Source organism: Pithys albifrons, chromosome 2 (genome assembly GCF_047495875.1).
Source record: "Pithys albifrons albifrons isolate INPA30051 chromosome 2, PitAlb_v1, whole genome shotgun sequence".
NCBI classification, from domain to species: domain Eukaryota; kingdom Metazoa; phylum Chordata; class Aves; order Passeriformes; family Thamnophilidae; genus Pithys; species Pithys albifrons.
Window position 1 is genome coordinate 72,568,625 of NC_092459.1, and position 14,628 is coordinate 72,583,252.

Sequence of the window (14,628 nt, forward strand, 5' to 3'; positions counted from 1 at the left end):
GACAATGGCAGAAGCAGCCACTGGATGGCTGGAGAAATACCCTGTTCGTCATGCCACTGCCTGGAATACCATCCTGTGCCTTGAAAAGTGAGTCTTGTGGTGACAAGACACCCCAGAGAGAATTGAATCTGACAATGGTATCCATTTCAAGAATGGCCTTACAGACACCTGTATTAGAGAGCACGACACTGAGTGGGAGTATCACATTTCTCGCCATGCACCAGCTATTGGGAAAATTGACTGGTGCAATGGGGTGCTTAAAACCACCTTGAAGGCACTGGGTGAGGGGGCTTTCAAACATTGGGAGCTGCATTTAGCAAAGGCCACCTGGTTGGTGAACATCCGAGGCTCCATCTATTGAGCTGGACCTGCCCAATCAGAACCCTTCATACTGTACATGGAGACAAAGTCCCCGTGGTCCATATGAGAGGTATGTTTGGAAAGCCTGTTTGGATTAGTCCCACCTGAAGATAAGACAAGCCCATCCAAGGGATTGTTTTTTCTCAAGGACCTGTTTTCACTTGGGTAATGCAAAAAGATGGGGAAAAACGTGTAACACAAGGGGACCTAATTTTGAGTGAGATTTGTCTGTAATGATTCCTTTGTCTATCTATCTATCTATCTATCTATCTATCTATCTATCTATCTATCTATCTATCTATCTATCTCTCCTCTAAAAAGGTTATGAATTTGGGTATGATGTAGATGGCATAGAATAAGGGGTAGCTAATGACCTACTTACAGTGTCAAGGACCAACTTATAACTATGTGAGTGTAACCAAGGCTGTGTATTCTGCACCTTCTGTGCCATTTCTGATGAATGGTTAGTGGTGCATCATTTGCAGCAGCAGCCCAGGGCACACGTGACACCTCAGGCTACAAGCTGGGTGTTATAGAACCCTGGAAGACAGAGGAGTGTTTCTGTCTTCACACCAGTGACTCAGATGTGGTAACTCCCCTCTGGGGGGTCGCTAGGACCTTCACACCCAGCATGAGGGTTCATGTCTGATAATGGGCCAACAGAGATTTGAAAAAGATCCCATGACTCAGAGAGTAAATCACCCATTGTAAAACCGTTCACCCTGGGAGAAGGTATGGGGCATTCTCACCTGAATCTGAGCATATATAGTCTTGGGGGTTTGGGACTTTGGGTACCACTCATCAGATCCAGAATGAAACCACAACCTCAACAGGGCTGCAACTGCCACTCTCAAAATAACTGCAACCATCATCTTCACCAACACGTTTTCCTTTCCTTTTATTTTGTACTCAGGGAGATCACATGGTTTTCAGTACAGGGACTAATGAGCATGATACTGTTCAATCCCCAGAGTGTTGGGTTATGCATCTGATTTTTGTGTGTTAAAACTAGTTTTCTGCTCTGTATCATTGTATTCATTGTAATCTTTTTATGAACTTGTAAGTCTGACTTGCAATTTCACTTGAGCCAAGTTCATTTTTCCCTCTGGTTTACCTTTAAACCAGCACAGATATTTTGAAATTATCTAAGCCCTGTAGTGTAGAATCCAATTGCAATTGATTGCTTATCTTGTTTGCTTATCTTCAACTTCCCTTGATACCAAAAGATTCAAATTACTCTTTGACTGGAGTGGCACAGTTCAAAAAGATTAGTAAACTATTACTCTTAAAGTCAAAAAGAAAAAAAAATCTCCCAGAAAAACCCAATAAACAAAGCAGCTATTTAAAGGTAATCTGTGGGTTTCTTTTTCTATGTGACATTTCACACTGTGACAGAGCCTGTGAGCGTGTGTGAGAGAAGAAGGATGGAGAAATCAAGGAAAAAATACACTGATCTTGTAGATAAGGCAATAGCGGATGCTAATTCAATGCATCCTGATGAACTGCTTTTTACTTACAAGGGAATTTTCTACCCTGCCACTGTTTGCAGTCCTGAAACATTCATAGCCTTGGAGTCCTTTGAAGGCAGAAGTGATGATATCATTTTGGCAGGATACCCTAAATCTGGTGAATATATTTTCCTTTCATTTCATTAATAAGGTTAGATGATGGCAAATAAATATGTTTGTACTACACACATGCAATATATAATATATAATATATAATACATAATATTATGTATTATATTAAATAATAGTATTTAGAATATTCACAAAATTTTGTGAACGAGATTTTGTTTTTAAACAGCACAACAAAGTTAATTATGAAGATTGTATATAGAAAATTTTCCAAAAGACTGAGAGAAACAATGTGGGTTTTATTTCCATAGCATGTAAAGGTTTTTATTCTCTTTACTTTTCATAATTATGAAGTTAAATGCATGAATTGGAGAAAAGTAAAATACAGTGGTTTACAATAGGGATAATTAGATCTCCTGATATATTACAGGATCTGCTGTCACATTTATCTTTGTAAAATAGACAGCTTCATGTTTTTACACAGAATGGAGCTTTCCATACCTTCTCATTCCATGCTGCATTTTCTTTAGTTTTATTTCATGTAGATATCAGGAAGTAACTATCAAAACTGTTTTTGTAGCATTTGAAACGATCACACTGCCCCTTAGGGAATCAAGAGGATATCTTTGCTAAGGCTATAACTTTACAATTTTTGCTCCTTTGCTCCTTCTGCCTGAGAGCACCCTATGCTGGCCCATTTCAGAGCCACAGGTTTGAGTGAGATATATATCATATCCATTTAAATCTGACACTTTCTCTCCTCCAGAAATTGGATTCACACTGTCTTACAACTAACAGGATTGTAAATATTTTTTTTGAGTTTTTGTCATATTTTCTCTTTGAAGAAATGCTTGCCCCAGAATGCAGTTGTTAAGATAGTAGTAAGAGAGATGTAAAACCCAGTGTCCAGAAGACAGGAAACAGGAAGCTAAAGATGGGAGTTTTCTATGGACTCGTTGGGATTTTCTTTTGAATAAAAATATAATATAATAAATGTGTATAGGAAATGTCACTTCACAGAATTTTTTCCTATTGGTAAAGAAAAATGAGTACATCCAGCACAGTTTTCAGATCTAGCTCTGCTCCTGTGTTGGAGTACTGTGACCCATCATTCCTCCAAAGAAAATCCTGTGCAGCACATCAGAAAACATGTATGATAAATTAGGTTTTATGGCACATGCTTCCCATTCCAATTGCCCTTATATTTGTCACAATAATATTTATTACATTAATGCAGGTTTTCCTAGCTGAATCTTAGTGGTTCTTCTCCTTTATTGGCTTGTTTAGAATATACAAGTTAATTTACAAGTTAGTTTATGATGTACTGAGCCTTTCAAATCAGCTGGATGTATCCTTATGAGAAGCAATGGCAGGACTCTGACAGATGATTGTCCAGATAGTCAGCTGTGATTGTGTTGCATGAAAGGAGACCAGGTGCCTCTCTACCTCTTGGCTTTCCTGGAAAATCTATTTCTGTTTCTCTATGTTTTCACTTTCAGGCACTAACTGGGTAAGTCAAATTTTAAATGACTTGATAGCCATATCAAAAAAGAAAACACCGGGTGCAGAAAGCAGTGTGAATGATGAAGAACTAGAAGAATTTCCCTACCTCGAATTTGGAGATCCTGAGAAATATGAGGTGGGAACAGAATATATCTGAAAATTATCAAAATTATGTGCTTCAAATATTCTTTAGATGGTGTGTGAAATATGCCACTGTGTCTAATTTTAGCAGAAAACCAAGATATTTATATGGACCAGAAAAGAAGGGCCTTCCCTAAAAATCATTACAGGCTTGAAATTTAGGAGTTTTAATCAGAAAAATGTATAGCAACAAAGGATAACAGTTCTTAACTACAAATATACATAGAAATATATATAGAAATATATATATATAACCAAAACTTGGAGAGAACAAACAACTATACAATACCCCTAAAGGAAAGAACAAACCCCTAAAAGGAAACTGAATTTGTCTGTTCCCTTTCGTGCTATTATATTTATGGACAGAAGGGGGCGCTGCCGCACCTGAGCTGGCAGAAAGTTACTCACCATTCTCTAGTAAAACAAAGAAAAAAGGTAATCCGTGAGGCGCCGACTCCTACCAATAACTCACGTGGGAGATGAAGACCACAACAGAGGATGGGGTGAAACCCTCTGGCAGGCAATGCAGAGTCCTCTTGTCATCCTACGGTCAGGGATGAGAGGTTGGGGACAGGGACTGGCGGTGGTACTCACTCTTCTGCTGATGAAAATCTGGCTCAGAAAAGGGAACTGCAGCGGATTCCAAAGCAGTGGCCATGGCTCTGCCTCCTCTCTCCATCTGACGAGCAGCACAGAGCACCGGAGCTGAGCTGGGGTCATGGGTGGCAAAAACCAGGGCAAGTCAGCTCCCTCCAAACACCTTAATGTGTCCAGCAAATGGTGGCAGCTGCCCAAAAAGTGAAGCCTCACTTCTCCAGAGAAACCACTCCCTCCTCCCTCACCACCTCAACAATCAAGTTGGAATTCAAAGCAGTTGGCCACCCCTTTGGTTATCTAGTGGCATGGGGGTAGGGCATTAGTTCCCAAATTCTTTATTGGTAGGGAGAGAGAATTTCATTAAGATCCAAAACTGCAACACACTGTTTGATGAGAACTGTCCCGCTTTTCTGTATGTGGCATCTGGTCAGGATAAATCTTGTTTGGATTGCCAAATAGCGAGGAATAAATGAACACTTCAAGGAGTGTGACAGGAACACATACCCATTAGACACACAAGAACTGAAGAAATGCAACATAGCATCTATTGTCTTTAAGAAGAGCTTGAAGAAATATCAAATAATGAAATGTTAGCTCTTGTCTCTTGATTTGTTCTTCCTCCTCACCCCTTCTTTCCATTCTTCAGCTTTCTCATATACCCAGTTAGAGGCTGTATTTTCCCTGGCTGTATCTTCTCTTTAGATTTGATGCCTTGTCTAACAGAACATGTTAAATTCGTTACCACTGAAGAGAATTAACAATGGATAGTCTTTTTCCACTTGCCCATTCTCAGGGGTTTTTGAAGATTAGAGCTCCTCAGAGCAGCCCAGGGTAACACACACCCATATACACACACCCACACACACCCACACACATACCGACACACAGACACACAGACACCCACCCACACACCCACACACCCACACACAAACACACACACACACAAACATAAATAAATAAAAACACCTGTATCAGCCAATAACTGTTGATAATTCTAGCAAGGCAACATTTTAGAATAGGTTGATGGAAAGAATACTTGTACTAACTGAACTGTCCACTCTCCTCCTTCCAATTCTTAAAGCGAATGACCAGATTACCTTCTCCAAGATTCATGGTTACTCATCTCTGTCCAGAAAATCTTCCCAAGTCTATCTTCAAAAGTAAAGCCAAGGTGAGTGCTGATTTTAATGCCTTGAAAGCAAATATTTTGATGGATTTTGTTTTAAAGCCAATATAGTATTTTTCTGCCATTTTCAGAATAACTCTTATACTTCAGTGTTTAGCCTTGTGTTTTCTACTTGCCTGTTTAAATGCTGCCATTCATCTCACCTAACCTCAATTCATCCTTATTGGCGCCTTTATGACAGTCTCCATAAGGGAATTGCAGGGCTTGAACAAATCCTCAGAGGCAGAAAGTATTTTGACAGAAATTCCTATGGGTGGCATTTTATGGTGGTGTCAAAAGTGAAGGCTTCAGTGTGTGAAGTTTCAGAGAGAATTTGTAGTTTTTGTGATTTTCCCCTGCTACTGAAATGGTGAATTGTGCTTGTATTGAGTAAAACATAGTCAGATTCTGCATAATTAAATTTGTTCATCTGTAAAGCGTACTTAAATTTATAGGCAATCATCTTCATATTGTACCAAATCAAAGTCAAATACTTCAATCCTCTGAATTTTGGACAAAATTGTTACTTCTACAAGTAGTGTACAAGACACTAGAAATTCCCAAATTGCATTGTAGAGTATAAATTTTCTCATTATAGTCTGTTATGTCTTCTCTCTATATAAATTTTTCCAGATATTGTTACTGATTCGAAACCCCAAAGATGTGGCTACATCGTTTTACCATTTTTGCAATGGCCTGCCTGCTCTTCCGTCCTATGAAACCTGGGATGATTTCTTCATAGCATTCATGACAAAGAAAAGTACTGTATATTATTCTGTCTGTGTCAATTATTCCATGCTTTGTCTAAAAAGGCTTGTATTTCAGTAAATCAGCTTCACTAGGATTTTTGGTAAACAGGGCAAAAGCAGAGATTAAAGACAGAAAGTTAGAAATTTGAACTGAAGTTGATAATACTTCTCTTACGACTAGAGGATAAGTTCCTGTCTAAACTGCACTTCCATAAAGCTGCCTTAATTTATATAAACTGATATTTTCTCTGAAAGAAACAGTTCTTCTTTGTCTTGGATCCCCTTCACTCCTCCTCTCCAATGTCCATCATCTTGTGTCCATGCACACATATAAACACCTACATGCCAAATTGGATTAAAGGAGTTATTTGAACTATGTCTAGTGCATTAAAAAGTGGAGTGAGACTAATGCATTACAATGGAGTAAAATTAATAAAGCTAGTTTAAAATTAAATTAAAAGGTTCCCATAGGACACAGCTAGTAGAAGGGTTATACAAGAGTTTAAACTGGACTAAAAGAGCTTGGAAGATGGTTTGAGTACTGATAGACCTTTGGTGGACTCCCATCTGCCTTGAAAGTCTTGCAAGTTTTACTGTTCCAACATACAAATTGTATCATATGCCTGAGACTCATGCATGTGACAGAATAGCCTGGAGCAAAAGCCGTAATTCCCACAGAAGGATATAAACTCTGCCATAGAGGGAATTAATAGTGCCCTTGGTTGAGAGATCTATTTAATGTGTAAAATTTGGGGTTTTTTTAAGGAGCTTATCTAATCTTCATTTATGACACATTTTAGGATTCTTTTGTTATATTTAGTGGCCTGGGGATGCTACTTTGAATACCTTTCCAAATGGAACAAATATGCTGATGAAGAAAATGTTATGCCAATAACTTATGAAGAGCTGAAAGAGGTGAGGTTATCAATAATTACAAATATTTTATATTTAAATTAACGTTTTTTCCTAAACCAATTCAGCATTATATTAATGTAGGGTGTTTCAACTGTGTGGGATCAATTCTTGTTTTAAAGGAAGAAAAGGTGAAATGCAAACTCAAAAATATTTTAAAATTATGTTTGTGAAAATTTTTAGTGTAGGTAGGATACAACACCAAATAATTGTAATTCAAAATCCCGAATAATTTTTGGAGAAGCTTCCATATATTCAACAGTGTAGATTTTGCTCAACTGTAAATCACATACAACTTTTTGTAATCTCTATGGAGACAGCTCATGTCTCCTCTGAAATAATTATGGAGGTGCGAAACACTGTGTATTACTCTGTCCTTCTGAACTCTATGAGTATTCCATATATGTATCTAGCAGAGAGATGCAGGGAAGTGTAAACACCTTGGAAAGCAGCGTAATTTGTTTGCATGTCATGTGTTATGTTACATTCCTCCTTCCAGGATCCTGTCCTGGGTGTGAAAAACATAGCTGCTTTCTTTGGGGTTTCACTGACTGAGGAACAGCTTCAGCTTGTGGTAGAAAGGAGTAGCTTCCAGTCAATGAAGAAGAACTCCCAGAAGACCCATGGCACATTTGGCAATATTCTCTTTCGCAAAGGTAGGAAACTCCAAGTAGTTCAAATATAGAAATGTCACATTTTTGAATATTTGGGCCATTCTTTGCTTCAATTTCCACCACCGCGCTCCCCCCCCCAGGCCAACCTCTCACCCCGCCCCGCTCCAGTCCCCCACCCCCCTTAACAATGCAAGTTAGTATCAAGCAGGTTATCACTGTTTTGCTTGAGAGGACTTGTCAAGGACCACTGGAGAGGAAGATACCCAGCAAGGCTGTGGGAGCAGGGCAAATTTTGTAGGCCCACAGGTGGCTGGCAGGAAGGAGGAACTGTCATGTGTCTGAACATCTTTCCAACTCTGTGCATAGATCGCTGCTTATTCAGCCATTCAAGGCTTATCCTGGCAGGCAGCACTGGGCCAAAGTTATCCTGAATTGGCCAATCACACTTCTTAGGAGGGCTACTGCCGAAGCTCTGTTCACTCTTACAGGTTGGAAGTAAGCCAAACATGGGAGAATCAGGTACACAGAGGAGAGGAAACAAAAGGGAACTGGTTTTGCAGTGTAGTGTAGGGGATGCAGAATTGAAAAGGCCATCCTTGCTGTCCATCTGTTTATGAATTTTGCATGAAAGAAGTCACTAGAAAAAAACTGTAGCTGCCAAAAGAGCAGAAACTCAGCTCTGCCTTCTGCCAGATAATTCTCAATCAATCCTTCTTGATCTTCCGCTTTGTTAGTCACAACTGACTGGAGTAGAGACCTGTAGGGAATCTGAAGTCACCTGAAGAGGGTTGTTTTGCATTACAGCAGTTTCACAGATAGGGAGCTCCACTGATTTCACAAAGTCATATTGGTGCAGAAATGAGCAACGTTATATGTGGAAAAGTGGATCAACACTATTTAGTGAACAATGGAATGACAAATCTATAGAAAAAAATTTTCTTGATTTTTCAAGAGTTTCTTTGCTTCTTTGAAGGTAGTATAAATGACTGAAAGAATCTCTTCAGTGAAGATCAGAATGAGAAAATGGACAAAGCATTTGAAGAACATGTAGGAGGAACTGAACTTGGAAGAAAGCTGAAGTATGAAGTGTACTGTAAAGCCTGAAGAGTAATGAAATGTGGTTAGAACAAGAGCTTCCCAAGGCTCACTCTGATCCCCTGAATGCTATTTTTGTGGCTTTGTATGTGGAGATGACAATGTAGAAATGTGGTTATAGAAATGAAATTAAAGTACTGAAAGTAGATTGGTGTTCTTAGATATTCATATAACAGAAATAAAAGGCACTCAGAACCAGGGTCATCAGCAGCAATGCTTTCAGGAATATCCACTTGTTCACATGTATGTTGTGAACTTGGTTGCAATAGTGTGCTCATGGTCAAACCGCAAATAGTGTATGATAGGAAAACTGGGAGGACAATGAAAGCAGTATCCTACAGTGGTGAGTCCTGGTGATATTCTACATTGTTCTTAACACTGGTGGACAAACTAATGTCATATGCTTTCTCACAAATGATTGACTTTTAAGTCTGGGCACCTGAGTAGTGGGCTGAAAGCACTTGGGAAAATGGGGAAACAATTTGAAACAACCTAAATTGAATTGATAAGATTAACAAACACAAAATCCAGTAAAGACAAGTGTAAACCAGTACATTTAGAGAAGAGAAAGCAAGGGCACTGGTCCTTAATGGGAGTAAACCAATCATGCAGCAGTTGGCAAGAAAAGACTTGAGGAATAACACACAGCAAGGACTAACATAGTGACAGTGCTGAAGAAAAAAATGGTCAAATCTTAATTGTGTCTCTACTGTAATAACAGGAGGACCACACTTAAGACACAGACAATAATTATTGTGGCCTGTGTTTGCAGGTCAATCTTAACTGGAGAATGATGCTCTATGAAGACTGCAGAGAAATCCCATATGCCAAGGAGAAGATAATCATGCTTGATACTTTAGCCGTACAGGGTCAACTAAAATCATATAACGTCCCTTCTAGAGCTATACTTGTAGCAATCTTGGAATATGACAGACTAGCTTTTTGTGTTCTTACTGATCCCCTGCCTGGTCTCCTTCTTGCATTAATTATATTTTGACACACACAACCCCGCCCTCCACCCCCCACCAAAGTTGATGAAACAGGTAAAAGTCTGTCAGGTTTTACTTCTTTATGTGATTCTTCTTCCCCCAGTGAGATCCACACCAGATATTAGAGTTGCATTCCGCATTCTCTCTGGTGAATCCTATTGCAACTTCATGACAGCTATGGGTTTTCAGACACTGATACCACAGAAGAGCCTCCACTCACAGTCAGGCTTTCCAGGCACACTGGACTTTGAGAAGTAAATCTGAGTAGCACATTTATTTTAGTTAAGAAGATGCAATTGTTAATCTTAGAAAACTGTCATCCTTGTAGCTCTTTTGGATGAGAGATTATGTAGGTAGCGGTTATCGATTCTGATAAAAATGTCTGCAAATACTGGATACTACAATGCTTTCATGCAAAGACAAGCTATATGGGTCAGTTTTGCTCAGATAGAGATGTTCTGTGGGCCCTTTTATTCAGTGGGATAAGGAGGTGGGACAGAGGAGGATAGAAAGGGTAAGCTACCTTGTCAGAAGATTGATGTAGGCAAGGAAACATGATGGATGAGTAACATGTTGGAGTGAAACATAAGCAGAGGTGAAGTCACTGAGTGTGAAAATCAGTTCAGAGAAATTTGAGAATTTGTTTTCAAGATAAGACATAATTGTCTGACACAGTAACAGTGACTATTAAACTTTATTACTTCTATTATAGATCCTCAACAGGTGTCAAAAAAAACCCCCAAACACCCAAAAAATAGCTTTATTTTGGTTGCTCAGTCTTTTTTGTTGCTCAGGATTCCTGAAATTATATATGTTCACTAAAGAGGATGCTTACATTGTAGGTTTGTCTATTTGCTTTAGAGAGGATGAGCAAACCAGAAAAACCCATCTCCCACCTCCTGTTTTTCTGAAATCCATCTTCCAAAACAAGGCTAAGGTAAATCTTTGGCTAAGGTGAATCTTCTCTTTATGTTGTACTGCAAATGCTTCTGGTAACAGCATTTCCATCTAAGGTAGATTTTCCTGCAGGTAATTGAACAACTCAGACTTTTGCCTGAGGACCACATGAGCTGTACCACAGTCATTCACCTGCCTACCCTGAGGCACACTGACTGGTGGGCAGATAGCACTGAGACTGGGACTCCCAGCATCGTTAGGATACCTGGTTCCTCCTGGCCCATCCAGACAGACGGGACTGCTCTGAGCCCTGATCTCTGCAGCTGCTGAGTAAACTGGCAGGTGGCTGTGAGAGCATTGGGCACCCTGCTCTGAAGCAGAGATCAGAGTCTAAGGGTTAATGGACCTGCAGGCACCTGTGTTGCCATTGGCTCAAGTGACAGGTTGTTAAATTCCATGTTTAGGTCTTATCTGGATCCCACAGGGTTCAAGTGGCTGGCTCCAAAGGCAGGAATATGAAAAGTTAATTTTGTGATATTGTTTACTATGGGTAAATGGGAGGAAATTTTCCATGGGAATTCAAAGTAAAGACATGAAAAGAAAACTGAATACAATAACAAAAGCAAAGCAAGCAGAAAGCATAATATATGAACACTTTTGTGAGTAAAATGCTACTGTTAGAGGAAATATTTCCAATAAAATGGTCCTTTTAGATGGTTCTTCATTTTGGGAGAAAAATGATTTCAAATCATATTTTGTGGGTAACCTTTAGCAATCTTCCAAGTGTTACAGTGATACTTTTGATTTGACACCTGCTCATGTTTAATTAAGCTTGTGTATAGGTTTCCTTCTCCGGGGACACCCCCTTGTCACAGGGGAGAAGCTTGCGTGCCCTCATGAGGTTGAGAGCTATGCTGGAGGTGGTTTGTGCCGCTGGTAGGGTCTCCCATGCCAGACAGGTCTCAGCTGAAGGGTCAGACAAAGTGTGTCCACGGGCAGGATGGGCTCGCTAGCCGTCTGGCAACCATCCTTGGAGAGGGACAACTCCAACCCCAACCCCGGGCAGATGGAGCTCGTTTAGCCCTGTAAGGCCATCCATCTAAGAGAAGGATACTGTAACCAAACCTACATCCCGAGGTATTCACTGTCACTGTCCAAGCTCGCTAGGCCATAGCAGATGAACCTTAGGAGTGAAGGGTGGGGCCAGTTCTGCGCACACTGTGCCTCACCTAAAAAATCCATTGCGCAGGCTTGAAGGGTTCACCCACATTGCAAAGCCCTGTAGCGACAGGTGAGGGTCGAAAACGGCAGGTGATAGGAAGCAGCTGGAAGCCACAGACCCAACCCTGCATGCAGGCAGTTCAGGATATGGGTCATTAGAGACTTGACCCCGGAGATGACAGTCTCTTGCGGCAGCATCCTGAATGACCAAGCAGCCTTTTCTAGGGACAGCACTGCTTGCTCCACACGGAGAGGGGCCTAGCAAAGGTGGCCTAAACAAAACTCGTCTCCACACCTGGTTGGATAACCGCAGCCAACCGGCATCTTCCATGCGGTCAAACAAAAACAAAGAGATTTCAAAGGCATACACCTGCCTGCAAGGGTGTGCTCAAACTAACACTCGCATGTTGGAACATCAGAACCATGCTTGATACTGGGGATAGTGGACGTCCTGAGCATCGTTCTGCTCTAATTGCCCACGAACTGTCACGGCTCAATGTTGACATTGCTGCTCTCAGTGAAGTTCGTCTTCATGAGGAAGGCAGCCTTAAAGAACACGGTGCTGGCTACACACTCTACTGGTCAGGCAAACCCAAAAGCGAAAGACATCTTTCAGGAGTTGGCTTCATGATTAAAAACTCCATTGCCTCCAAACTTGAAAATCTGCCAACAGGTCATTCCGATCGCATTATGTCCTTACGCCTCCCTCTACACAACAAGCAACATGTTGTTCTTTTTAGCATACATGCCCCAACTCTCCAAGCTGATCCAGCGGAAAAAGACAAATTCTACACAGACCTGCGCCGCCTCACCCAAAATGTTCCTGCAGATGATAAGATCATAATCCTTGGTGACTTCAACGCCAGAGTAGGTAAGAATTCTGAAGCCTGGAAAGGAGTCCTGGGCAAGCATGGCGTTGGAAACTGCAACGACAACGGACGCCTCCTGCTAGAGTTTTGCGCAGAACGGCAGCTCACCATCACCAACACGGTCTTTCAACAGAAAGACAGCCTGAAGACAACCTGGATGCATCCTCGATCCAAGCACTGGCACCTCATTGACTATATCTTAGTACAACAGAGAAATGTCAGTGATGTCCGTCATACTTGAGTGATGCCGAGTGCAGAATGCCAAACAGACCACCACCTTGTGCGCTGCAAACTTAACCTCCATTTCAAGCCCAAACCTAAGAGAGGCGGCATTCCAAGGAGGAGGCTCCAAGTCAGCAATCTTCAGACACAGTGAGAGAAAGCTTCCAGGTAAACCTTCAAACTAGACTTAAAGATAATCCCATTGATCCCTCTCCTGAAGTGCTTTGGCAACATATTAAAAGTTGCATCCTGCAGTCCTCTGAAGAGTCCCTAGGGTTCTCCTCCAAGAAAAACAAAGACTGGTTTGATGAGAACAATCAAGAGATCCAGGAATTGCTGAAGAAGAAGAGAACTGCTCACCAAGCACACCTTGCTCAGCCATCTTGCCATATAAATAAAGCTGCCTTTCGTCTTGCATGCAGCAAGCTCCAACAGAAACTTTGAGACATCCAGAACAAATGGTGGCTTGACCTAGCAGAAAAGACACAACTATGCACAGATTTGGGTGACCAAAGAGGATTCTATGAGGCCCTGAAAGCAGTGTACAGACCCACACACCAGGTTCAAAGCCCCCTAGTCAGTGCAGATGGCCAACTGCTTCTAACAGATAAAACCTCCATCCTGAACCGATGGTCTGAGCACTTTCAGACTCTCTTCAGTGCCAACCGTGTAGTCCAAGGCTCAGCAATTCAGCGCATTACACAACAACCGGTGAAACATGAATTGGATGCAGCCCCTACTATGGGAGAGATACTCAAGGCCATACAACAGGTGAAAACTGGCAAGGCAGCTGGGGTTGATGGAATTCCACCCAAAATCTGGAAGCATGGAGGTCAAGCACTCCATGCCAAATTCCACGAGCTTGTTGTGCGTTGCTGGGAACAAGGGGAACTACCACCAGATCTCCGTGATGCAGTCATCATCACCCTGTACAAGAAGAAAGGAGAAAAATCAGACTGCTCAAATTACCGAGGTATTACTTTGCTCTCCATTGCTGGTAAAATCCTTGCAAGAATACTTCTGAACAGATTAGTACCCACTATTGCAGAAGATCTTCTACCTGAAAGCCAGTGTGGTTTCAGAGCCAATAGGAACACCACAGACATGGTGTTTATTCTCAGACAACTGCAAGAGAAGTGTAGGGAACAGAACAAAGGTCTCTATGTAACCTTTGTTGACCTCACCAAAGCTTTCGACACTGTGAGCAGAAAAGGCCTGTGGCAGATCTTGAAATGTTTAGGATGTCCCCCCAAGTTCCTCAAAATGATCATCCTGCTACATGAGGATCAGCGTGGACAAGTCAGATATGGCGATGCACTCTCTGAGCCCTTTCCAATAACCAGTGGTGTGAAACAAGGTTGGGTTCTTGCACCAACTCTATTCACAATCTTCTTCAGCATGATGCTCCAAAGAGCCACAGCAGACCTCGATGAAGAAAATGGCATCTACATCCGATATCGTACCGATGGAAGCCTATTCAACCTAAGGCGACTGAAGGCCCACACCAAGACCCTGAATCACCTTGTCCGTGAGCTGCTTTTTGCTGATGATGCCGCCCTCGTTGCTCACACAGAAGCAGCTCTGCAGCACTTAACATCCTGCTTTGCAGAGGCTGCTGAGCTTTTTGGGCTGGAACTCAGCCTGAAGAAGACGGAAGTTCTCTACCAACCTGCACCTCAAGAAGTCTTCCATCATCCTCACTTCACCATAGGCAATT

The 14,628-nt window shown here is 41.4% G+C and overlaps 1 protein-coding gene across 3 annotated transcripts; it reads left to right on the forward strand.

The window, feature by feature from the left end:
• Positions 1-1,032: 1,032 nt before the first annotated feature.
• Positions 1,033-9,535, forward strand: LOC139669046 (sulfotransferase 6B1-like). Of its 3 annotated transcripts, XR_011697164.1 has the most exons (8): positions 1,033-1,986; positions 3,437-3,576; positions 5,260-5,349; positions 5,977-6,103; positions 6,913-7,007; positions 7,504-7,660; positions 8,592-8,697; positions 9,486-9,535. XR_011697164.1 is itself a non-coding variant. In XM_071549466.1 (7 exons), the coding sequence occupies exons 1-7, from the start codon at positions 1,785-1,787 to the stop codon at positions 8,606-8,608; spliced, it is 828 nt and encodes a 275-aa protein (XP_071405567.1). In that variant the 5' UTR covers positions 1,033-1,784; the 3' UTR covers positions 8,609-8,861. The 3 variants fall into 3 exon arrangements, 2 of the variants coding, with proteins under 2 accessions (XP_071405567.1, XP_071405568.1); XM_071549466.1 differs by lacking the exon at positions 9,486-9,535 and having other exon boundaries at positions 8,592-8,861; XM_071549467.1 differs by lacking the exons at positions 7,504-7,660; positions 9,486-9,535 and having other exon boundaries at positions 8,592-8,861.
• Positions 9,536-14,628: the final 5,093 nt, after the last annotated feature.